The sequence below is a fragment of the Leptidea sinapis genome, chromosome 1 (assembly GCF_905404315.1).
Source record: "Leptidea sinapis chromosome 1, ilLepSina1.1, whole genome shotgun sequence".
Lineage (NCBI taxonomy): Eukaryota > Metazoa > Arthropoda > Insecta > Lepidoptera > Pieridae > Leptidea > Leptidea sinapis.
Window position 1 is genome coordinate 15,536,645 of NC_066265.1, and position 27,085 is coordinate 15,563,729.

At 34.7% G+C, this 27,085-nt stretch overlaps 2 protein-coding genes across 2 annotated transcripts; one reads left to right on the forward strand and one right to left on the reverse strand.

Moving 5' to 3' along the window:
• The first annotated feature begins 12,376 nt into the window (after positions 1–12,376).
• LOC126965449 (ribosomal RNA-processing protein 7 homolog A) lies at positions 12,377–13,764 on the forward strand. The gene is made up of 2 exons (XM_050809077.1): positions 12,377–12,590; positions 12,988–13,764. Exons 1-2 carry the CDS (start codon positions 12,560–12,562, stop codon positions 13,740–13,742), a joined length of 786 nt encoding a protein of 261 aa, XP_050665034.1. The 5' UTR covers positions 12,377–12,559; the 3' UTR covers positions 13,743–13,764.
• Positions 13,765–14,856: 1,092 nt separating this feature from the next.
• On the reverse strand, positions 14,857–22,687 carry LOC126965389 (integrator complex subunit 15). Its single transcript, XM_050808980.1, has 7 exons — positions 22,670–22,687; positions 16,951–17,098; positions 16,576–16,868; positions 16,109–16,363; positions 15,621–15,762; positions 15,273–15,544; positions 14,857–15,195 (listed from the first exon to the last, which is right to left on the reverse strand). Exons 2-7 carry the CDS (start codon positions 17,027–17,029, stop codon positions 15,043–15,045), a joined length of 1,194 nt encoding a protein of 397 aa, XP_050664937.1. The 5' UTR covers positions 17,030–17,098; positions 22,670–22,687; the 3' UTR covers positions 14,857–15,042.
• Between the last annotated feature and the right edge of the window lie 4,398 nt (positions 22,688–27,085).

Consider the following 27,085-nt stretch of genomic DNA (forward strand, 5'->3'; position numbering starts at 1 on the left):
GAATCAAAGACCAAAACGAACTAAGCGCCAAGTGAACAGACTGATGTACTATTAGTGTCAAGTGTTTCTGGCCGCCTCCGCAGTCCCGCCGTGACCACGATCCGTGCAATTGGATCGAAATATCGGCATCAAATCAATAAAATATATATCGTGAGTACCCGTCATAATAATTATAATGCGGATTGCAAGTTTCGACCTCCGACCTTCCAAGTAAGCCTTACTAACTTGATATATATACTATTGATAGGTGACGTCTAAAATAATGAACATACAATAATTTACGATGTTATAATTTTTTTTTGCGCGTTAGGAAAATTTTAACAGAGTGAAATTTTACAATGCGAGCGCACACCGATACCCAAATTCGACACCCTGTTGGTCAAATAGACGATTTGTATCACTACAGCTACCATAAGCCTCTTGTGACTCATTTGTCTACTGAACCACAACCAATAGACTAGAATTAAAATAAAATAAAAATATTCAATTTCTTTATTATTGCAGCAGTAAAATAATTTTATTTTTAGTTATGTATTATTCTATTAAACGGTGTTATAATAATGCATTGGTTGTATTTAATTTCTTCAATAAAGTAGGACGAAGTATAAAAAAATAAGGATTAATGGAAATTAAGGAAATAATTATCTGCAATCAATTTGATTCCTCATTCATTGTACACCCCTACCAATAGCGACATCTATGAGAAACAGAAGAAATCACGCGCGGAAAAGACACCCGGCACAACCAGTAGCAAATATGCTTCTGCTTCTATCGAGAAGATGGCGCTTTCTACAAAGTGACGTCGCGTTAATGCTACTTGACGACACCGTGCCAAATATTGGATAGATTCAAGTGTTTACGTTGAAATATTTATTTAGTTAACGAGAGCATAACACATTTGAATAATTTATCTCCTATATATGTATAATGTTCATATTATAAAATATTTCATATTCATATGACATATAATATACATATACTTTGAAATTACATACAAATTGAGGTTCTCGACAGTTATTTTTAACGTAAATGTTCTCTTTAGATCAGTATCTACTGGCGTCCGTGCATCATGCATCGCCCATTCCTTACGCAAGAAACATTCCCTAAGATTAAACACCTCACAGTGCAGATTTTGGCTCTTGTATGAGAGGTGGCAGGTGCCTCACCGTAAAAAAAACGCCCATCGCAAAAACAAACGCGACATCAGCAATACCAGAGTTCAAGAGATGCATTACTGGCCCTTGAGATGGGAGCATGCTGTAGACCATATAAATCAAGCTTAATACTATTAGCATATGTAGGTAATACTTTATTTTTTTTAGGAAAGATACCATTAAAAATGTCAATATATTGTAATTTAAATATTTAAAAAATATATATATAATTAGAAGTATCCAATATAATAATATCCACAACTGCTATTATTATCGACACATTTATTAGAGTCGGACAATTGTCAATTAAGTATCTGCAAATGAATCCATAATTCTCAGTAAAGTTTTTGGTTGAACAATAACAAAAAGAGAATAAAATGCAACTCACCTCAACACCAGTAATGCCAAGCGCTGTCACCAAGTTGGGCGTCATGCGGAACGGCACCTTCTCCGGAACTCTTAGAGTCTTGCCTTTCTCAAAGCACACGTTATAGTCTATATGCACCACCTCTCCCGTAGTGAGGTCCACTAGCACATTGTCCAAATGTCTATCACCCAAACCGATTATATAGCCGATGGTACTCATCACAGCCACCGAGTAACTGTATCTCCGAGTTGTTTGCCACCACTGTTCAGGCGTAACACTACTGCACCATAGCTCCCGCCACAATAAATCTCGAGGTGTCTCGCCCGTCAAACTTTCTAATACTTGCTTCAAAATATTCACTGGCCATTCCTTTCTATTTTCTGTCGGAATCCCAGCCTCTTTTAGAAGAGGGCTTAATTTTTTGTAAAATAATTCGGAGGGACGCAGCACGTTAACAGTTTTGTTCGTCTTTGCTGTAAGAATTGCTGCTTCGCGATTCTGCCATCTTTTATATAGAGCAAAGAGGGGTGTCACATTATCCACCCAGCTAATTAAACCTGATCGAGGACCTAACGGTATTACAGAATAGTGTCTCGCTCTGTACGTCTGATTATCATTGTTTTCTGAGTCACGAGCTAACATTGTGTTTGTTATAGACAGCAACTGCATTATTCTTTCATCAAGATGTAAATCTTCCAGGCCCTTAAATAAATATGTATAGGCTTTTCCATCTGAGCCGTAAAATATTAATTTTTTCGGTCTCGTCTTTGTAGGAAGTATAGCGACATTATTTTCGATAGATTTAATAGTGATTCTCATAGTCCTCTGATTCGAGTGTAGACCAGGCATCGTAATAACTGTATCTTTCATATCTGCTAGCACGGGACTGATGTCTGACATCTTTAAAATATAAGAGGTTCGTTTATTAACTTTTTGTTGTAATTTTACTTGCAATTGCTTTAGTGCCATCCAAGATTCGTATGCCTTTTCCGGGTTTGTTGGGTTTCTTACTTTTTCAATCACGTCTGAAATAGAGGACTGAAACTTGGCTTGAAACGATATTTCGTGTGGGGTTTCGGGCTTGGCTGATATAATTTGATGAAGTTGCTCCAAAACAAATACTATTGGCTCATATATAATGCGATGTTTCTCCCTAATAAGTTTACTTTTTTCTTCGTTTGATAAATTATGATTCGTTTTTACGCTAGTTATTTCTTGTTCTAGATGTGAGAGACGTTTATTGAATTCAGATTGATGCTGCGCCAAAGTCCCCAAACATAACTCATCCCAAAGTAAATTGATGCGTTGCAACTCTTTAACCAATAATTTCACTTGTTGTATTGTTGTTGGTGCCTGCTTCGCTAATGTTTCCACCATATCAAGGAAGCAAGAATTCAATTCGTTGTTAGTGGCATTATCACTCGCAGCATCTTCCATATCAAGATTATCATCGTCGCTACCAGCATCATCGTTTGATAAGTAAGATCTTGGTACGTGTAAGTCCGCCAAACTATTCTGTTCATTTTCAACGGAACCAACAACAGCGGGGAACGTAATGAGATGTGGAGTATCCTCGGCAAGACGACAAAGCAAATCTGATACGCACTTCCGTACATATGTTTCGGGATGATTCAGTCTGGAAAATAATTGAGGTATAATGACTTTCCATGGTTGCGTCGGTGTGTTAGCAAGTCCTGATTCGAGAACAGTCTGCAGCTCCATCGCATGTTTCACAATCAAACGTAGTAGTCGTAGAGTAGCATTTACTACTGCATTCTCCCCACTGTGGTTTATATAGTCAGAAGCGCAAATAAGCTGTAAAAACTTGAAATAAGCATCCGCTGATAACTCAAAATATGAAAAAACTCTCTTTTGAGCTTGCCGCCAAATGTCAACAAGAAGTGCCAAGTGTTCCGGGAAAGCATTATTAAGAGAAGGAACAGTTCGCAATTGGTTCTCTATCATTTCTGACGTATTAATCTCATTCCAGTCAATATCTTCTTCGTCGCAAGTAGCTTTTGTCTTTGATAATATCTCACACACTGCCTCAAAATCTTGTGGCGAACATCCTATCATCACACTCTCAATTTGTAATTTATCATTATCTGTTAATTGTTCCCTAGTCTTTGAACTAAACTCTACCATTTTTCTACCCCATCTGAAACACCAGGCTGCAAAATTAGCCCAAGCTTTGGCTAATCCTGGACACTGATTAACTCCAAATTGCAAGAGTTTCCCAACTGCCGAATCTGTCACAGGAATTACATTTTCCGATATATTATTGTCCACTAAGCCAATCTCTGGCAAAGCAGATACTAATTTCGTCAGGGCGGAATCATTTTCAAGTACATTTTTACCTTCGTTTTGTATCCACTTTGAAAGAGTTAACAGCATTCTTGTACCTTTCTCGCGCAATTGGTAACTGTGCTCCCCTACTGCTAATCTTTGAGAAAAGCTAAGTGATACACTAGCACATAGATTTATGGCAAGAATTTTGGAGTCATCTTTTGCATACAATATTTTACATAACTCAGTTAGAGCTGTAGCATTATTCAGGGTCCAAATGTCTAAATCATAAGTATTAGTGGACATTAGCAGAACCTCACTTACTTCATCCAATGTATTTACATTCAAACAAAGCTGGAAAGAAGGATTACTTTTAAAGTGGTTTAAGAGTTCTCTTTTCGCCATTTGCAAGTTAATATTTTTTCGAGCACTTTTTATAACATCCAGTCGAAGACATTCATTATAAAATACATTTTCTTCACTCATATTCATTTTCATAAAATATTGATGCCACCACAGTATTTTATTTAGATTTCTCATGTTGGTCCCATATTTAAATTCTTTATAAGCAGATGGTTTAAACGGATTTGTTACAGATTTACCATTCTTCAAGCTTCGCAAACCATGGCTAGCTAATTGTAAAATTGAGACTTCTTTTATAACATTGACAGCATTACTCCTTGCAAACTCTTCTGCAGTTGAATTGAGCAATGTTTCACATTCATTTAGTAAAACATCATTATCCTCATCATACTCGTTATGAAATATGTTAATAGCAGTTGCCATTAGGGTTGAGTTGATCTTGTTTATCAAGCCGTCATATGAACATGCATGTTTGGGAATTTCGTTTGTTTCTACACTTAAAGTATCCCAATCGCAAAAGTTATGAAAATCTTCATTATCTGCAAATGACAAAAGTGCATTGTATTTATCATGTTCCATATTTTGTTTGTCACCTGTAGACTGTAACCAATTTAGCATATCATCCCAGCTTTGTAGGCTTTTGTAACTCTCTTTAATGTTCTCCTTTGCAATCTTCTGCAGTCTCATATCCATTTGATTTGACTTGGCATCCTCTTCACTTTGCTTCAATTCAATTATCTTCATATAATATTCAATTGCCACCTCATAATGTGAATTTGCTTGTTCTGCTGCTGCTTTTAGCCATGGCAATTTTTTGTCAAATGTTTTTTTAATAAATACAAACAAACCTTGAAGAACTTCTGGCTCCTGCATTTTAATTAGTGCTTTGGCAACACTAATTATAATTGCTTCAACATCAATATTGGATTTTGAATGAATAGCACTCCACAGCATCTGTGTAGCGTGGAATATTGTTGCTCCACTATAACCTGCATACAAACTTACAGCAAGAGCAGCTGGTCGAACTCTACTTAGCCATTCTCTGCATGTAGACCAATTTGTGTGAAAGAATGTTTTCACTGGCTTTGCTACAGCTGGAAGCACTGTAGCTGTACCATCTGCTGCATTATATATATACTTTTCTAAATATATCATGAATTCTATGAACCACCGAGCTCTGGACTGTTCAGAAATAATGATTGTATGTATACTTTTGTTGTTTTCAATCACATACTTTGTATCCTGTGATGAAACTTCACGGGCAATTCCCTTCAGAGCACCTTCAATTTTAGTGAATGTCTCCTGTGGCTTCCCTAACGCAGTTCTTAATTTAAGTGATACACAAGTTTGTGCCACCTCTGATAGTGCCCAACTTACTAGTACAGATTTAAATGTTGATGCACACTCTCTGAAGAATAGCAAGTTCTTATCGTCACCATCACTAGATTGCAGGGGCCAAGATATATTAAATATATCAAAAAGAAATGATTTTTCATTATAGTTAGCATCCAACAAGCAATTTATAATGCATTTAAAGTGATGATTGGGTAATGGTGAAAATGAACCCTTTACAAAAAATTCCTTCAAAGAGTTGAACTTTGTGTCACAATTTACTGCAGTTAAATTTGTTTTACGGTTTGAGAACACCTTTATAATTTGTTTATCAAGTTCTTGTTGGACAATATCCCATGGCAGTTGGAACAAAACATCTTTGCACAATGAAGACAGTGTTGGACATTGATTATCAATATGGAGAATACAAATAATGGCAATATTCTTCAGACATATTCCATTCCATGTAATACTTTTGTTCTTAAACAATGAGTGACAATTTTTTATTATTCTCACAACAATACTGTTATCAAAGCTGTGTGCAAGTGTGAGCATATTTTTTGTTAAAACCATAAATCCATTTGACAGGCTCACAATTGGTAAATATTTGTCTAGCTGACTAAATATATCTGAAATCCAATCTAATACCAGTATCAATGTTTCTTTACTGACTCGGTCATCCAGAATATTACTAATGGTGTCCAAGATTATTGCTAGATGCCCTGATGTGGGACTTGTACTGGATACATCACCCAGACTTAAATTTGATAACCCAAATAATTCATTTCCTCTGTGTTGTGTGTTAGTTACAAGTTCACTGGAGGCTATAAAATGATTATTTTTCTTAGAATGAGAATAGAGAAGGTAAATTATAGCATATTGCAAAGCGGGTCTCTGTATGGCAAGAATCTCATTATGTGGTGACATCTTTAATGCTAGTAACTCTAAAATGCTTGGCTGCAACGCCCACATGCCTATAATTGAGTTACTTGCATTAGCCAACTCAGACAAACATTGAAGATAAAAAACAATATTCTTTTCAGAATTCACTTCACTCACAGCCTCTCGGTAATCCACATCAATTATATGTATATCATTTACAATTACTGAAAACGAATTTTGTATATCTGTCAAAACATATTTGTAGGTCTCCTGCAGTAACGGTATATTCTTCAAATTTAATAGGTTGCTGTATACGATCATTAAGCCTCTTAAAACATGTAAATTTTCAGAATATCTGAGAGGCCTCAGCAATGAGTCCGGACCAATTGTCTGTGTTATGAACTCAATAGGAAGATTTGAAGATATATCTTTGATTACTGCTGATATAAGATTTATAATACTCAGACAAACATTTTCGTCTACATCCAAGTATGTCGTCATTTCTGTATTTATTAATGCAAATATAGAACTTGTACAGCTTGATGATTTTGTTTGCAGATAGCTTAGGAGCAACATGATGCATTCATTTCCAGCAATAATCAACTCTGAATCGGCATCTTCATTTAATATTTCATTTAAAACATCCAAAATTTTGTTTAGAGACTCTGTTAGAAATGACCAAGTCACAGCTTGTGAGACAGTCGGACTAAGAAGTGTACCCAAACTTTTAACTACAGTATTGAAGACATTGAAAAATGAACAAAGTTTCTGCATACAATCCTCATTTTCATTTTCTTTATGAGTTTTATTGTCTAAGCCAGAATATGCCATCATATCCTCAATGAACTGATTTAGTAAATTAACAGAAAATCCTACATCAGCTTGCCAGTGGCGACTTAATTTAAATAATGCTTGAAGTGCAAATTCTTTTATCTTTTTGGTTTGAGCATTATCCACATGCCATCCAACGAGGATGTCAACTGTGTCGACAAAATGATTTGCAAAGTTTTCAGGATATGAATTTGATAGTATAATCATAGCATTTATTGAAGCAATAAAGACATCTGATGAGTCTGCGCTTTCAATTATAGTTTGCAAACGCTCGAGACTTAATTCAGCAAAGTCTGTCAAATTTGGTGTTTGATAATCCAATTGAAATGTTTCTGCAAAGGACAGAGTCACCAAATGTTGTATAGAATTATTATGTGCTGCAAAAATGGATGCAATCCAATCCAAATGCTTCCGGAAATCAGGACCCATCATATAACCTATCCTACCAAGAACTACAGCAGCACTTTCTTTTGTCTCTGGACCAGGAGCATCATATAGTACATCTAGTAATGACTCAACAAGTATATCATAAGATCTTCTGATGTATCTAGCATTTTCTGGCAGCATTACTGCATCCTGAAGCTTTCCACTTATCACGAGGGATTTCTCCACATCCATTTCAGCACACAGACGACGTAAAAGTTTGGATATCCGTGGATCCTCAGGAAGATTGACTACCAAATCAGACCTCTCATAATATTTATTGGAATTTCCTTGTGACCAGTTGTCATTATTGGAAGATGCTAACGATTCGTGGTATTTATACGGTGCGTCATCCCGATCACCCCGTGGCGGGAAGCTGCTACCTCTACCTCTAGGTCCACCTCTTCCATATCCTCTGGAGTGCCGAAATTCGGTAACACGACCACGGGATCGAAATCGAAGATCTCTGGGACCGCCAAACCCCGAGGCCGTATCATATGAACTAATATAACCTCTGACCTTATCATCAGCAATGTTTTCATGTCCGATTTCGTCCTGACTTGGTGCATCGGAATTCTCCGATAACTTCGTGTTTTTTACTTTATTGCTCGCAGTGGTTGATAGCATCACTAGATTTTATCGTCACTAGATATATATCACCACACATGGCCGTAGAATTTTAACAGAAATTCAGGTAAACTCTAATCAGTTTACAAAAGCGTTAACCAATCTTATCCGCCAACACAGACATAAACCAATTTTTGACAGTCGCCGCACAATATTTTTTTTATTTATGAATTTAGAGCATTGGTATCGAGACAATCAGCAAACTTAAATAAGTACTCTATTATTATATGAAGAATATATCATTTATTTTTAAATATACTCGATTTAAAGAAAAATAGTATAGTCCACCTGGGCAGCAAAAATATTGAATTTATATCGGCTGTTTGCACGGCTTCATAATATTAAGGGTTGTCAAGTAAGCGTCGTGCGTAATGTAATGTAATGTAAAAGTAGTAAATTATAAATGAGAAATTGCTGTAGTCATTGCTAATACTAATTGATATAAACAATGACGTTCTATACATGGACATATCATTCGCAGTCTGATAACGGCACGCAAAAGTGTGCTTAAAGAGAACGTAAGCACACTTTTCTCCTTAGTCGTGTGTCAACTGTGTGTCAATTAACAAGCCAGAGAGTGCTATAAAAAGTGCTTTAAGAATACACTAACGACTCAAAAAAGACGGTGTTGACTTATCATCGGTAAAGGTATTTTATTAATGTAAGATTGATATGCAAAAAGCGTAAGTAATTTAATAAAAACTAATATTTTTTCATTCAATATGGTACAATTACTGACAAGTCCCCAGAGAAGACCCGCTAGTCAGAATGGGACAGATGAAAGGACACAGTCAGAAATCAAAACAATAGAGTCGCTCTTTTTAACCTACTTCAAAAAAGGAGGAGGTTCTCAATTCGTCGGTATGTTTTTTTTATGTTTGTTAACTTTCGACTGGGTGAACCGATTTTGATAATTGATTTTTTTTTGTGACGTCTATAGCAATTAGGTATCACCTAAGCACATGGTTGGATTTGGTACGATGGTACGTCGCATTATCCAATGCATAAAAATTATTAAATTTAGTATTGATTAGAGTGTTTGTTTATTGCGCTAGTTGTAGACCTACTAAGTTTATTTTAGTACCAATTATTATTATAATGTGCGGTGACTACAATATAGACTTGCATACATGATCTAGAAATCGAGAAAAATAATAAAACAGAAATTATAAATAAGCTTTTTTCCGAAATTTCAGCTTCTTGAAGAGCTTCTAAAGGACACAAAAAGGGAAATTCAAATAAAATAACGTTCCTTTGTAATACACATTATAATATATAATGTTTAAAAAAATGTTTTTATCCAATGACCTTCTATACATATTATAGACAATGCACCTCATAAAAAATCAAAGCCGAAATATGGAACATGTATACACACACAACAAATGACACCATATTAAGCTTCGACTGCTATGTCTATACATTTCTGCGTTTACTCCAGTTTTTTTAAATTTTATTGGTCAATAGCCAGCAATGTAAACACTATTTCAGTTTCAGCTGCGTATTTTGAATTTAGAACCCGATTTAGACCATGACATCAGTGGAGTAGCACTTATGCATTTTTTTTAAACCCAGACGAAAAAGAGGGTTCCTATAAGTTTTTCGTTCGTCGGTCTGTCCTTATTTTCCGATCAAGATCTGTTCAGTCGGAGGTTTTTTACGTTTCTAATCAAAAATCTCTTTCATATTGTAAAGGGGAAGTTTGTATTATTGCGTAGCGACGCTTCGAAGTATATGACGAGAGTTGTCAAACTTCAAAACATTGTCAATTTCAACAGCTGCGTCAGCAATATTCGTAGCTCAGAAGGAAAAGTGTTTACTTTAGACGCTGTAGACCCGGGTTCGATACACCTACCAGTGTATGGAATTTTTTGGGTTTCGTAAAGTTAATGGAAATTTCTAGTAAGTTCAGGATCAAATCGAACAGAAAAAAAGGGATGGAAAATGTGTAAGTGTCAGTATGTTTATTTATTGGCTTGTGTTTATATTTGTTACTTCCTTACGTTCTAAAGGGATTTGGATTTAATAAGTTAAGTTAACCTTTAATGAGAGAAACTAATACTCAAATACAATTATTTTTATTCACATAAAATAATTAGTTAAACTGGTTATTTAAAAGTTAGGTTTCCTGACGCACGCGCGACGTGATGAGGCGAGAGGATTCCGATTCAAAAATAACATTAATCGATCCTCGATTTATTAATTATATTGTATAAAAATACACAATTATTTTTATACTTTTAGTGCATTTTATATCTATTGTTTTGGAAAAGTGATTTTTGAAGTCGGTTGTTCGTTGTTAAAAAATTTTTAAAGGCTTAGTGAACAATGATTATCAATATTGTATTTTCTGTAATAACGGCTTATAAGAACGTGAAAAATTACATACTAGTGCTATTTATACGTTATCACGGAAGTATCGTTACCTAATGATAATTGATACTTATTGACGAATGAATTAAAGATAATTGGCGTCAGTTGGTAGCAAGAGATTTTATTTAATTCAAGGAACCTAACTTTAAAAAAACCAGTTTAACTAATTATTTTATGTGAATAAAAATAATTATATTTGAGTATTAGTTTCTCTCATTAAAGGTTAACTTAACTTATTAAATCCAAATCCCTTTTGAACGTAAAGAAGTAACAAATATAAACACAAGCCAATATATAAACATACAAACTTTCCCCTTTACAATATGAAAGAGATTTTTGATTAGAAACGTAAAAACCTCCGACTGAACAGATCTTGATCGGAAAATCAGTACAGACCGACGAACGAAAAACTTATAGGAACCCTCTTTTTCGTTCCATATTTCGGCTTTGATTTTTTATGAGGTGCATTGTTTATAATATGTATAGAAGGTCATTGGATAAAACCTTTTTTTTACGTTATATATTATAATGTATTTGTATTACAAAGGAACGTTATATTATTTAAATTTCCCTTTTTGTGTCCTTTAAAAGCTCTTGAAGAACCTGAAATTTCGGAAAAATCTTATTTATATTTTTTCTTTTATTATATTTCTCGATTTCTAGATGTTGTATGCAAGTCTATATTGTAGTCACCGCATCCTATAATAATAATTGGCACTAAAATAAACTTAGTAGGTCTACAACTAGTGCAATAAACGAACACTCTAATCAATACTAAATTTAATAATTTTTGTGCGTTGGATAGTGCGACGTACCATCGTACCAAATCCAACCATGTGCTTAGGCGATACCTAATTACTATAGACGTCACTCTATTGGGAGTGGCAACATATTGGCGAAATTTAGAGTTTGTGGCATCAAATCTCACTGCACGTTTTTTTAATGGAAGAAGAGGACAAACGAGCGTACGGGTCTCCGATGTCAAGTAATCACCACACACATTGTCTTGCCGTGGTGAACCGCACGCTCGTTTGTCCTCCTCTTCCATAAAAAAAACAGTGACAACGATAATTTTGCCCTAAAATAGATGTAGTTTTACTGAAGTAGTATATTATAGGTAATTATTTTGTTTAAATCATGTTTTTATTCAATTTTATTAAATATAACGAACAGAGAGCCTCGAACTGCAAGCCTGCAAACAATAAGTATTGTGATTTTGTTAAACAAATAAAAAATATACATATGGAGTTTTTTGCGATTGCCAAGTAAATTTATTTATTTTAACATGGAAGAGTTTCAACTTAAGACGACTGACTCTAAAGTAGGGACTGAATAAACTGACCGACTTGGATCCCACAAATTTTATGGTAGAAGAAATGAGTGGCGTGACAGGGTTTGTACTACAAGTTAAGTTTTATGATGGCATTATTTACTTACTTTTTATAAGTTCCTGTTCCAGAACACTTTATTTTTTATTTAGATTCTTCCATCAACATCAAAAGGTAATTTATAGAACGAAACACTTCCCTGCAATTTGGAAGGTGTCTCAGATTGTTACGGTTGAATTCATTTACATCATATTTCATCACATGTATTATTTATTATGCTTTTGGACCGTACCTGAGTACAACGGTGGAGGCACCCACCGAACAGTCTGATGGTCCGGCCGTACACAGACAGGCTATAAGACTTGTCTCTAATCTCCACAATTCATAGGTCTTTGTCAATAATGAAAAAAAAAAATCTAAGCTATTTAAAATGAAAATTAACCTTACATTATTTTGATGTTTACGTTTAGTATTTCCTCTGTTTTGTTTTTTTATGACTGTATGTATCATTACAATACAGAATATAACTGATTGTTGGTTTGTTAGGCACAAAATAAAGATCATAATTCCCATACTCGTCTTCAAATATAATTATGAAAACTAAGTATGTACACGATTTTAAAGGTAAGTTTAAAACATATTTTATTTTCCGAACTCTGCAAAATCCTCTTGCAAGTAAATCTAGATGTAAAAAAAAGTATTGTAAAGTGCAAAGCCATTTTTTATATATTATATTTATGTCATATTTAACTTAGACCTTGGTTAGAGTAAACCATGTGTCCTTGTAAATATTGAATCAACACAGGACTGTTTACATACAATAAATTCTCTGACTTTAGGAATCAAAATAATTTAAGTCCTTATCACAATTTTTGATGCTATAAAAACGATGTACCGAGTAAGTAGCAAAGAACAAATATAATAATTTCTACAAGTAATCCAATTCCAGTGTCAATAATAATTGACACTAAAAATTCTATTCAGGATATAGTTTTAGACTTACAAGTGTTTTTTATTTTAGTTTTGGAACTGAGGATAAAGGAGGATTCTGTGAACCCTCACACAATATATTTTAAGGAACATTCTGTAAGAGATCACACTAAAGATCAACCTTCAGGACGTACCCTATTTATCTTGAATGTTCCACCATATGCAGATGAGAAAGGCATAGCCAATGCATTTAGTAATGCTGGTATTATTGAATCAGTACAATTTTCTACAAAGCCCAATGCTGCAGTAGCTGTTCTTAACCAATTTATTAAAGAAATTTTGAATCCATCATTTAAAATGTGTTATTTGGTTTTTAAGAAGGTATCTGACTTAGATAAAGCTTTGACGCTATCAGAGCTAAATCCCATGAATTCAAATGGACATCACATTTCTGTAGGCTTAAAGAAGTGGACTAAAGAATACAATGACTCAGTTTTGATGCCAAAAGATTTAAAAAGTTATATTGATACTTACATGAAGAATTATGATGAAAATGTTGCCAAAGCATTGGATAAAGACAAGAACCTAGAACAGGAGGATGATGAAGGTTGGATAACAGTTACAAAAAAAGGTAAAGTTAACAGTTTTGCAAGAACAGAAAAAGTTGAAAACAAAATATTGGCTAAGGAAGAAAAGAAAAGGGGTAGAAAAGAGCTTAAAAACTTTTACACTTTTCAAATAAGAGAATCCAAAATGAAGCACATTGTTGCATTGCGGCAAAAGTTTGAAGAGGATAAATGTAAGATAGCTCAAATTAAACAAAGTAGGAGGTTCAAACCATTTTGATAATAAAATTACTAACATAATATATTTTGTATCATTAGTTAAATATATAAGATTAGCTGATATGTAATATTATGTACAATATTATAATAATTATATACACACTACTCATATACAACTAGAATGAATAAATGAACTTTATAATAGCTTTGATCTCTGGCATCAATATATAATATATAATCAAATCAGATAATAATTTATAATCAAAATTCATTTAGTCACTCTTATTCAAAGAATGACAGTAAAATTTTACCATCTCCATCAAGAAATGAAGTTTAAAATACAAGAAAGAAGAAGCTATTTGCCATTCTTTCACCAAACATGCAAGTTCAGTAATATAAAAAAAAATATAATATCTATGCAAAGGTGATAATAATAATAATACTGACACACTTTTTACATTAATTATCTTGCCCCAAATTAAGCATATATAGCCTGTGTTATGGGTTGCAAGACAATGATATATTTAATACTATATAAGTATAAGTACGTAAACATACATAAATACATATAAACATACATAATAAACTTTCTACTTTCATCCTTCTTCTCAACATGTTTAAAGCCAATATTTTCTAATCATTAACTCTCTATATCACTTACTCCTCATTGCTGTTATATCACCACTGTTTTTAATTATTGATAAGCATTATAACTTTAAGTAAATAGTATTTTCAGTATTAATGTATAATTAAATTATAAATTTTAGTATTTAATGAAACTAATACTTGTGTAATTATTTGTTAATTTAATTATACATTTTATAATTGTTATTGAGCACTAGTCTGCTTGTTATACACTAGTTGGTGTACAAACTATAATACTGCATTAACGAACCCAAAATATTTATACATGAGCTGGTTTGTTTTTCTTTCACACTATAATTACACAGGTACTTAAAAAAATATACACATTACACACCGTGGGTAGCAAAAGATACAATTTGCCACAAATAATGAAGATAAAGATCCCAAATTTACAGCAGACAAGATTTCATTAAGATTGTGGTAAGTCGATTGTTGAGTTATAAGAGAATATACAGGCAGACAAACTTTAAAAGTCATAGTTGTCAGTGAGTCATGATTACATGTATCAGAAAGCCACCAAAATAAATGTATAGACAGCTAGAGATTTATTTAGTGTAAATCAAACAACATGTGTATTAGATAGTCAAAGACATGTATAGTGCATCTTACACTGCACAGGTATATTACAATAACTATATAATAACAACAACAATCTATTTTGTTATTTGTTGACTATAATTAAATATCTCTTTTCTCATAAAATTTAAAACTGGAGATCATATACTTTGTTGATGTTTCTTGATGATAATGCGGAGTAATTTGTTTTCTGGCAAGGTATCTAAAGCAGCAAGCAAGTTGCTAATGTTGCCGTACACACATCCATTTGCTAATGCCACCTGTACTGCTTGACCAATTCTGTCCAAACAGTCCTAAAATAAAATCAGATATTAAAGATTGTCCCATAGCTTTAGAAACACACCTTGAAAAATCCGTTATATTTTGTTACCTGTAATTTTGAGTCATTCTGTAACTTAATACCTCGTTTAACTAGCTGATGAGCATAAGACTGCACTAGTGGACTTAATGCAGCTAAATGTTGTCCATTTACTGCAGTTGGGGGTCCATGAGTCCTTCTTCCCGCTCTTAAACTTTGCAAAACACCCAAGTGTAGTTTGATATATAATTCAGAAGTACAAAGACTTTTATTACATTTAAATGTAGAATGGTTTTCATTTTCTATTTTAATTTTTTTTAATGGGAGAACTTCGTCAAGGCACTCTGTAAGAAAAATAATTACTGATGATACTGCTTATGGAGTGATAGAATTATTCTATAATAATTAAAATATTCATACCATCTTGAACATAAATGGGTGCTAGTGCACACCAATGAATTAAGCCAGCAAGTGGAGTAACTGCAGCCATTGGAATAGCACCAGCAGGTAATGAAGCTGGGTTCAGCTGAGCTGACATACACAATGTTGGGTTGGAATATACCTGCAATCAGATAGGCAACTAAAACATTTTTAAACTGAAACAATTTGTTATCTTTTAAAGTGATATCACTTCTGGGATAATTTACACAAATAAAATTTGAAAACAAAATTTATGAATGATGCGAGACTCTAACCTCTTGCATTCCGCGCAAGTACTCTGCTAACCATTCGAGTGACATATTGTTGATAAATTTTGTTATGCTTTATTCAACTCTCATGTAGTTGCTTCATTTACAGGAATTTTAAACTTGTTATTAATCAAATTATTATCACGTAACTGAAACTTAGTTTCTTCCAATAGGAATTTTATTCTAACAAAAGCCTTTTTGTGCTATAATTTAACTTACCCACAGTGTTATCACTTCCAATAAATTATTTGGTGGTAACTTCTTAACACCTTGAACATCAATCATATACAATTCTGTTACAGCTGTTATGAAATTGGCCACAAACTTAGGTGCTGTGGTTGCTAGTAACTTTAATGTGTTCTGGTTTGATGTATTTAGAAAGAAATGATCTTTAATAAGGTTTTCCACTAGTTGTAATGATTGAGGTGATGAGCAACCCATTTGTTGGAGCCATACACCAACTGCTAATAACACCTAAAATCAAATGTATATTATCTGTCTTAGCTTAGGTTTACAGTTTATATTTTATTAATGAAACAAGATGTTAGATTGTCTAGCTGGATTATTAGTTAATCGGCCAACATTTATCTGTATGTTAATAAAATAACATGTTACAATTAAATATATTTACTTAATGTTAAGAGTGGCTGTAACGCGTCGGGTTAGGATAATAATATAAAACTCACTGAGGTACAAGATGCTGACATAGCCATACTGGCTAATGTACTTAGTATTTTTAATCTTTTGTGGCTCTCTGTGCTTCCAAATAATGATAAAAATATTGTGTTTTTAGTAGTTTCATTGGTACAAGCCGAGAGATAATCACAGAGAATATCAATTAGCTGTAATTCTTGCAAAGAATTCAGTCCTCGTCGGCTCCCGCGACGGTCTGCCTCGCAAAAAATAAATTCTGAGGTTATGTCCATTGCTATATCTAGTTGTTTACTATTGGGAGCAGATCGCCCTATTAATAGTTGCTCTAGAAAAAAAGTTTAATAAATATTATCATGTAGAACATTCTATTAGTCGACAATAATTTTTCTCATATTTAGTCAACAAACCTATTTTTATAAGAGCTTCTCTTGCACAAATTGGGAATTCATGTTTTCTCAATGTATGCTTCAAATCCGATAGAGACATTATTATGTTTTTGATTTTAAACCTAAATGCTGCTTAATCTTTCAATGTTTTAATACATTAGTACATTAGGTACAAATTTTTTTTTTTTTTTTTTTTTTTGCGCCATTTATTGGCCTGCACGGTTTGTGCGTCAGCCATACAAAAAGATGAGGAAGTGTGTCATTGGATTGAGAATTGGAACGGAATTTGGAAAAGGATCAGGTAAATTTAGTATATAAGTACATAAATGGTTATAATTTTATATCGTTAAGAAAAATAAAACTAGCTAAAATTCTATATACATCAATATTTATATTAGATAAAAGGACAGAAATTGAAGTAGGAAAAGGAATTTTAATGTACAAAAGCGAGGAAATAAAAGCGGAACGGTCATGTCGAGGACAGGCAAAGAATATATGATTAAAATCCCCAACGTCATTACCACACTCACATATATCACTAGGCAAAAGGTTAAGCCTTGCCAGATGCAAGGGAATGCATGCATGGCCCAGCCTCATACGAATAAGAGTCGAAGTGGTAGCTTTACCAAACGTCAGATTTGAAAACCACGGTTTAGGAGGTATATCCACCTGGATCGTGCTGTAATATCGACCTTTAGTCTGACTTGAAGAAAGCCACATATGTGTCCAAGAGTTGAATAACTGGGATTTAGGAAGGAGGGCCAAATCACAACAAAAGTTTTGGTACGGAACCAGATCTCCGTCATTGACCGCAGCTTTGGCAAGGCTATCAGCCTTGGTATTGCCAAAGATTCCTGAGTGCCCCGGAATCCAAGCAAAGGAAACTGTGTAATTTTTGCTACAACATTGATACAATAAATCACGACATGCAATAATGACTGGATGATTGTTACTGCTAAAAGGAAATCTGTCCAAGGCTTGTAGGGCACTTTTAGCGTCGGTAAAAATTATTGTGTTTTTTAATTTCATGATTAAAATGTATTCCAGAGACTTCAGCAGACCAAAACATTCTCCAGTAAATACTGAAGTCTCTGGAGGCAATTTTATTTTCTGTACAATGCCAAACTGTTGATGAAAAATGCCAACTCCCACACACTTCTCAGGACCGGGTTTGGAAGAATCACTAAAAACTAAATGGCAATGTTTCCATCGGCTGTCACTGTCAATAATATCCATAAATTTGGCATTGGCAGAAGGATCTTGTTTACAAACACCAAAGTCAAACAAAATAGATGGATTTAAAATTAATGCATCATAGTTAACACAAAATATAGGAAGAAATTGTGATCTATGTGTTGGAGCTTGAAGAGCTAAGTATTTTTGGAGACTAACAATAAGGCATGGCGGCGATTTATGAGCCCAGTACGAATAATCCATACATTCCAACAGAGACCGTAACTTATAGTAAAGAGGATGAGTATAAACTTGAAATGCTCTAAACAGGAACCTGTCACAAAGAAATTGACGTCTGAGGTGCAGGGGGGCTTCAGAACATTCCACCTGCAAAGCGTTAATAGGGCTCGACCGCATAGCTCCCGCAATTATTCTCAGAGCCTTAGACTGGATAATGTCTAACTTATGGAGAGCTACTGCATTACAGGGTTCAAGTATAAATGTTCCATAGTCTAAAATGCTTCTTATTAGAGCATTATATAGAAGCTTTAGAGAGAAAGGATGGGCTCCCCACCAAACTCCAGAGAGACAACGCAGTATGTTTATAATCTTCTCACATTTGGCACTTATATAGTAGCAATGAGGGCTTCCTGTAAGTCTTGAGTCTAAAATTACCCCAAGAAATGTTGCTTCACTTTTAGTGGGAATTCTAATGTTATTATAAAATACAGATACTGCTGGAGGAAGTCTCATACGTGAGAATAAGACTATAATACTTTTAGGAACCGAAAGGCTTAAAGTGTTATTGTCAAGCCAGACTTTTAATAACTTAAGGGAATGTGTCATAGTATCAGACATGTTGTCTACAGAATCACCAGACACATAGAGGAGTAAATCATCTGCATATTGGAGTGTGTTAACTTTACCCTTAAGGGAGGCTTCCAGATCATGAGAATATATATTGTAAAGTAAAGGACTTAAAACTGAGCCCTGAGGTAAACCTTTCCAGGCAATACGGGATTGGTAGGAGTCTCCTGATATTACTTTAAGCATTCTACCAGAGAGAAGATTGATTGTGAAGCTTATAAAAATTTGTGGGATATTCAAATTAGTCATTTTTTGTTTCAGAATTGAAAGGTTGACATTATCATAGGCTGCCGACACATCTAAGAATGCCGCTAACACAGACTTATTGTAAGAAAATGCCAATCTTAAGTCTGTCATAAAAATACTGAGACTATCCATTGTACTCCTGCCTTTCCTAAATCCAAACTGGTTTGGTGATAGTAACCCCTTACTCTCAATAAACCATTCTAGTCTAGTTTTAATTAAATGTTCAGAAATTTTGGACATAACTGGAGCTAATGCAATTGGTCTGTATGATGATGGATCATTAATCGGTTTGTTGGGCTTGATTGAATATTACCTGATGTTAAGATTGAATTAATTAAACTGAGAAAATAAGAAAGGCAGGAATCATTCAGGTTTTGAAAAAAGGAATATGGAATTCCATCACAACCAGGGGCTGAGTCCCTTAGTTTTGAAAGAACCCCTTTGAGTTCTGAAAGGCTAAAGGAAATGAATGAATTGCTACTATCATGCTGGGGGAGGAGAGAAAGCTGTGAGTTAGAAGACATATTATCTATAGATGGGACAAATGGTGGAGCTAATCTGTCAAGAAACAAATCAACTGTACTGCTATCCATAAGAGGAGACCTTGGAGGTTTAAAAGAGGATCTGAATCTACGAATATTTTGCCAAACTTCAGATGGAGAAATGTCTGGTGAAATTGAGGCACAAAACGATTTCCAGCCATTGAATCTTTTTTGTTTTAATAATTTACGTGTTTTAGTTATAATATTACAAAGAACATTAAAATTTTGTGATGTAGAATTTTCTCTGTAATTTTTTTCAGCTATCTTTCTCTCAGCTATCGCAGCAGAACACTCACTGTCCCACCAAGGAGGTGATGGAATATACCCATTGCCATTATTATTTTTAATAGGAAAAACTTCCTCAGCAGCCTGTAGTAGGGCCTGTGTAAAAGCTTCATTACAAAGATGATTATTGCTATCATTTAGTGGAGGTATGGTTGATAAATTTTGTTGAACTTTATCTCTATATAATGACCAGTTAGCATCCTTAAGTTTATATTTTAACCGGGAAGGAGACTTTGACAACTTTTCGCTAATTTTTTGAGGAAATGATACAATTAGTGGAAAGTGATCACTTCCATATGAAGACGATAGAGGCCACCAGTTTAATGTAGGGGCAAGGGAGGGACTACACAGGGTTAGGTCTGGTGCACTAATACCCTCATGGGGCTGTGACCTTCTAGTAGAACAGCCAGAGTTTAGAAGGCATAAATTATTATCATCTAAGATGTCTAAGATTCTAGCCCCATAATGATCAGACTTAGAACTTCCCCACATAGAATGTTGTGCATTGAAATCTCCCATGACTAAAATAGGGCGCGGGAGTGAAGATAGAATGCTACAAATATCATCAAAGACTTCAGTGGAAGGGTGAGGTATATACATATTTACAAAACAAATATTATTTACACTAGCAGCAATAATGGAAAATTTATCACTGTGATTAGGGATGGGTATGTGGACAAAGGGCACACCTCCTCTAAGAATTAGTGCAACTCCACCATACCCATCTGTTCTGTCTTCTCTAAGACAGATATGTCCTGGAATTCTAAAATTGAATCCGGGACGAAGCCAAGTCTCTTGAAGAGAGACTGCAAATGGTTTGTAACTATTCAATAAATAAATTAGGTCACTTTTTTTACTATTAATACTCCGGCAATTCCACTGAATCACTAGAGACTGGTTTTGTGGATGGTCCTGACTGGCCATGATTTAAAAAACTTTTCAAAGTAGCAGCATCGTTGGACGGTATTTTAATTATATTAGATTGTGAAAGGTACTGAATGATAGAAATGATGAGATCCTTTGTTATTATTTCTGACAAATCATTGTAATTTTTGAGACAACCTGTAGAAAAGGAAGAAATGTTGCTGTAATCTTGGATAAGCTCTGCATGCGCTTTTTGATCATATCCCTTACTAGAATTTCTGGGACGAACTTTGGGTTTCAAGAATACTGTTTTCCTATATGACTGTGTGGGACTCTTAGAAAGGCTTGTTAAATTATTGGGGTTGGAATAAGTAATAGTTGGACCAGTAGGGGCCGATGAAGCAGAAGCAAGAACGTCAGCATAAGATTTCGAAACTGGTGGATGGACTTTACTGGCTTCTGAATAAGATATAGAGTTTCTAGCCATTGTTTCCTTAATAGCTTTTTGTCTAGCATACTCCGGGCACTTTTTGTCGGTTGCGAAATGGGAACCAGAACATAAGATACAGACAGCATCATTCCTTTCAGTCTCACAGCTTATACCTGAGTGGTTGTCACCACATTTGTAACACCTTGGAGTGCCTCTGCATTGCATTTTGGTGTGACCAAAACGGCAACAATTAAAACATTGCAGCGTGGGGAAAATATAAAGCTCTACAGATAAGGAATTGAAACATATAAAGACCCTGGGAGGTAACACCTTCCCGTCAAAGGTTAAAACTACGGTCTCAGTTGGAATGAACTTGGGTGTCTCTCCATCATATACCTTTCGGTTTAATCTCTGAACTTTCAAAATGCTTCCACAGTTCTGCGGAAGCTCAATATTTTCTATAATATCTTTCTCATCCCAGTCACATGGCACACCTCTCACAATTCCCATGCGGGTGATAGTGAAGGCCGGAATAAATGCTTTGTATTTATTAACATCAAGAGATTTGTGATCTAGAAATGTGTTAGCATCCTGAAATGTTTTAAATTGTAAAGACAACCTATTCCTTCCAATCTTTTTGATGCTTCCCTCTACAATGTTTTTTATCAAACTTTTTTTAAGGAAAAATCCAAATTGTACTGGGTGAATAGATCCGGTTTGATTTGGTAGTAAGATTTTTTGAACATGGACAACATAAGGCGCAGGGTCTGACGCTTGGTAAAGTGACCGAGCAGAACGAGGGTTACTTGTGATATTATTAGACTGAACAGCCTCATTATGGTGGATTTCGGTGTTTTTATCATTAGACTCAAGCATGTTAGGAATAACATTATCCTTCAAATCATTGGGAGAGTATTGGGAATCTGATGGACCCTTATATCTGTGATTTTTTCTCTTCCTTTGATTTCTATCTGAGATTCTCTTTCTTTTAATTGATTTCGTGTTTTCCGAACAGTCCGTATCTATAATTGAACTTTCCGTTTCCATTCCCGACGCATCTATTGTGACTACATGAGACACCTGGAGGGATGCCCCTCCAGGGTCTTCGGGCTCCAACATGGACGCCAAGAGAAAAATTCTATTTACATATAATACAATAAAATGACTTACCAGGTGAAGAGAAAAAAACTAAAACTATAAATAATAAACACTAACTACTTATATATACACCTTACAACTTAACTGATCCTATAATATCAAATTAATTTAACTTTCAAAAGTTTTGCCAAAAAAGGACGTCCGCCTACTTCTAAACTTCCCGCCTTTCATCTAGGTACAAATTATACTTAACATTTTAAAATATAAACATCAATCATAGAGATTTTTTTTTTTGGTTCTGTTCGTCCATCTGGACAGGCAAAGGGGTCAAAAGCCCATACAGCCAATCAATCATAGAGATTTTTTTTCTTGGTTTCTTCGTCTTCATAGAGAATAAAAAAAATTGTTTACCTCCACACTCCACAGATAAATTTAATAAATTAGATGTCTAGAAATCCATGCCATATTTGAAACTTATGCCGTTTACAGATTCTATTTGTCATAATTTTTATCTAGAAAATTGGACAATAATAATTACTCAATCGGTTTATTATACAGGTTGGCCGAGAAGTTAACGTCCAAAGCTAAAATTTGAAAGCCTCATAGTGATGAGTATCCGAATCACCCCTATGTATGTTCTACGATTTTGCGTAGTTTAGGGGATATTAATTTTTATCCCCTTTTATCCGCTTTTTTCACCTAATTGTGGTTTAGGACTTTTTTCTATTTTTTTTTGAACACTTTTAGTTAATTTTATTGTTGATAATTATTAGCTACAGTTGCAATAACCACATAAGAAACTATGAATAGTTTAGACAATGCAGAACTAGTTTAGAATTGAGTCGTAAGTTCAAGATAACTAAATTCATGAAAATGTTCAAGGAATCAAAAAAAAAAAATTGGCCTAAGCCTATGGCTTCTAACTATTTTTAAAAACTTCCCAGAACATTGGCCAATGCAATGAGCCCAAATAACACCGGTGTTAATAGGGTTTCATTTTCTCTTACAGATTTTCAAAGTAAAATAGGTCATTATCAACAAAAATAAATACTTATATTATTGCGGGTTTTCCTTTTAATTTTGAGTTTAGATGACTTTAAATAAAACACAGTACATTGTGATTTAGGTATTTCCACTTTACTAGATTTAAGGTGCATGTTAAATTACTTCACAATTAGTCTTTTTTGACTTAAAAACTAAAAACGCGAGTAAAAACTTTGCAATCTCTCTCAGTTACTGCTATTAGTACGGTATCCGAACGAAACAGATTGCTGTTTCGAGAAGCGAGGCGGTCAGCTACCTGCTGTGATGCAATCCCTTGCACCTCGCCCCCTACCTGCTTCAGTCGTGCTCACACCCTGTTTGCTGTTCACACCATTTTTTGCCTATACCGCCGCCGCTTGTTTGTTTGACCCCTGCTTGAATTTGGACTCCCTTTTGCGTATTGATTTGGACTTTAGTTGTGAAAGTATTAGTGATGCCTTACACTTTGAGTGAATATGCAGAAAAGCATTATTTCTTCAGCGTTGCATAGGGCAATGGTCACGAATTGGAAAGATTGTACAGAGACCAACTCCAACGCCGAGGCGGACCGCAACCCGAACATTACCCTGACCATCATGTGTTCGTTAACACTTTGATGGCAGACCGCATACCTGGACAACGAGGTGGAGAAGGAGTGCTCAGAATTTTTGCGAATATCAGAGAAGTAGTACTGGAGGCGTTATATCGGGATGTGACAACAAGCACAAGAGATCGTCGATTCAGTACATTTTACGTGAGGAATCATTGCATGCTTACCACATTCAAAAAATACTAGCAAAAAGTTGCAGCCTACTGATTATGCATTGAGGGTCGAGTTTTGTGAACGAGAAGACCCCGGTTACTTCAAAAAAATTTAGTGGACAGATGAATCAAGATTGGAGCGAAGTGGAGTTTTCAATATCCACAATTACCACATTTGGGCGATAGAAAACCCACACGCGGCAAGGCCTTCATCATTCCAACACCGTTTCAGTATCAATATGTGGTTTGGTGTCTTGAATGGTGAATTGATTGGGCCGTTCGAATTGCCGTTCAGACTTAATGGTGACACATACAAAAACTTTTTAGAAAATGATTTACCACTTTTACTCGAAGATGTGAACCTGGAATTACGAAGAAACATAGTATTCCAGAACAATGGCGCGCCATGTCATTACGCGAGGCAAGTGCGAACTTATTTAGGTGAAAAATACCCAGACAGGTGACTCGGACGACAAGGACCAATTAGGTGGCCGCCACGCTCGCCTGATCTTAACGCCATATATTTTTTTATTTGGGGTTACTTTAAAGAAATAACTTACGTAAGAGAAGCGTCGAGTGAAGAAGAACTGAGAACAAAAATTCGTGAAGCAGAAATGAATGAAGCTTTCTAATTTTAGCTTTGGGGGTCAACTTCTCGCCAACCCTGAATTTTATAAGGATCATCACCATAGTTCTAAAAGTGTGGTAGCCCATATAGATTACAACTTCTGGCTTATACGAGTTTACATTACTCTGTCACACTTCCTGTGGCATTCACACTTTCTCAAAGGTTACCATTTCAATTAGTGCGGCGCTCCAAATTAAAAGGGGATCTACGGCGAATGCTAATTACGTCCCTTTTTCATCACAAACAGTAAAAAAAAGAACACATTAAGAAAACATATATTTCACCACTTCAATAGGGTTGAGCTCACAATGATACGTGGGCAGTCTAAGCACAGTTAGTGTTAATGCCTTGTGCTACGGTCATCTCGTAAAAATACGCTGTTACTATTTGTTTATGTTTCCAGTAAATTTTTCTCATATATTTATAATTAATATGGTCTTTTTGTTGGGCGTAAAAGGACCAGGAGGACGTTTTTTTCTGGGAGAAAAGAAGTCTGATTCTTGTCCTCTGTCAGATGGGGCTGCTTGTTGCTCCATTATGTTTATAAACAACAAACGACTACAACACAAAAAATCTTAACAGAATAAGGACGTGACAGCTAACTTTATATTTTTTATAAGGCTTAATGACCCTGAATTAAGCAGTAGGGAATGATACGATCTAAAGAATAAAATAAAGTAATTAAAATTTATTTGATATTTTGTTCGTGGTATTGATATTTTTGTATTAGTTCATATGTGTTAGTAAATATTTAGATTAATCTTTTTCAATAATTAGTAACTGATTAATAAATAATATAGTATAGTAGTAATAATATATAATAGTATTTTAATTTTTATTGCACTGAAATAAATAAAGTTTTATCCATTTTTTTCCATTGGAGAGATTTTAAGTAGCAACACTTAAGGAATGTCAGAATTCTACGGAATAAAAAATCAGACTTTATTGTATCATAATACTATTATGTATTCATATGTCGTACTTCTTAGTTTTTGTATTTCTGTTACTCCATCGTGGAGTCATCTCCCTCTTCGTCAAGGAACTGAGCAGATGAATTAGTATTTAATATTGCGCTGATGCTGTGACCAGCCTAAGTACCATATAACGGTCATCACATGGGCACCCTACCGTGCGTCGTCCGACGTGACAAATACAATAATAATACTGTCTTATTGCCGCATGGCCAGTATGGGTGCGACTGTTAAATACACAGTGTCAGTATGGATTTTGCATATATGAATTAAATATAGCTACATATATGTTAGAGCATTTGCTGACGATACATAGGTACAATTTTAACGATTATCGGTGCACTAATTAGGTCATAATGTAGTCTTTTAATTTTGAGCGAATATGAACGTGCTGTAGAATTTGGTCACTAGGTAAATGATTCAATGAACTTGAATCTCAAAAAGTTGCCTTCGAGCGCGCATAAAGTTTAAAGTACGAGAAGACGAGTTTAAAGACGTGGCCTTGTGTTTCCTCCTCGCTTCTCGCGGTGAAATCAAAGGCGGACTGTCCTAAAGTGAAGGAACGGGAACGGGCATAATCTAGCGATAAATAGCTTCTTTTAAAGGAAATAATATCCGATACACAAAAGCTATTTAACTTTAAATACTTACCGCACAGTGTTTTAAGAAATATCGTAAAATCTTTAAAACAGTATGCATTAAGTATAGGTTTTTTGTTTGAGTAGTTACCAGTTAATAATTAAAAACAAAGGAGAAATAAACACGTTTTTTAATGTCTTACTTATTAATAAAAAGCGGTCTCATTTGTTCAAAATCTTACCAACTTACCCGTTTGCTACTCAGGACTTTTGTAATGGACAAATGGGCGTAACGGTCACCTGATATTAATTGATTACCGCAGCCCACATTCTCTTACAACACCAAAGGAGTCATAGGAGCGTTGCCGGGCTTTAAGAAAGGTGTTCGCGCTTTTCTTAAAGGTACATATATATTAAAGAGTGGCAATGAGTTTCTTGCTACTTATTCTCATTAGCTCAAGCCTTTACGAAGTAGCGGTAGATTTAATTAGAAAAATATTTTTTTTGACATTCATAAGTGTCATTTCCGTGACCTGCATGAATAAACTGATTTTGATTTAATTTGATATCCATCCATGTCAAGGAAGAAAGTTCTTTGAAAACCGCACTGTAAATGAACTCGCGACATACTGGTGGTAGAGATGATAAAAGTGTAATTCGGTGGCAGAAATGGGTTCAAGCAGCTCTTC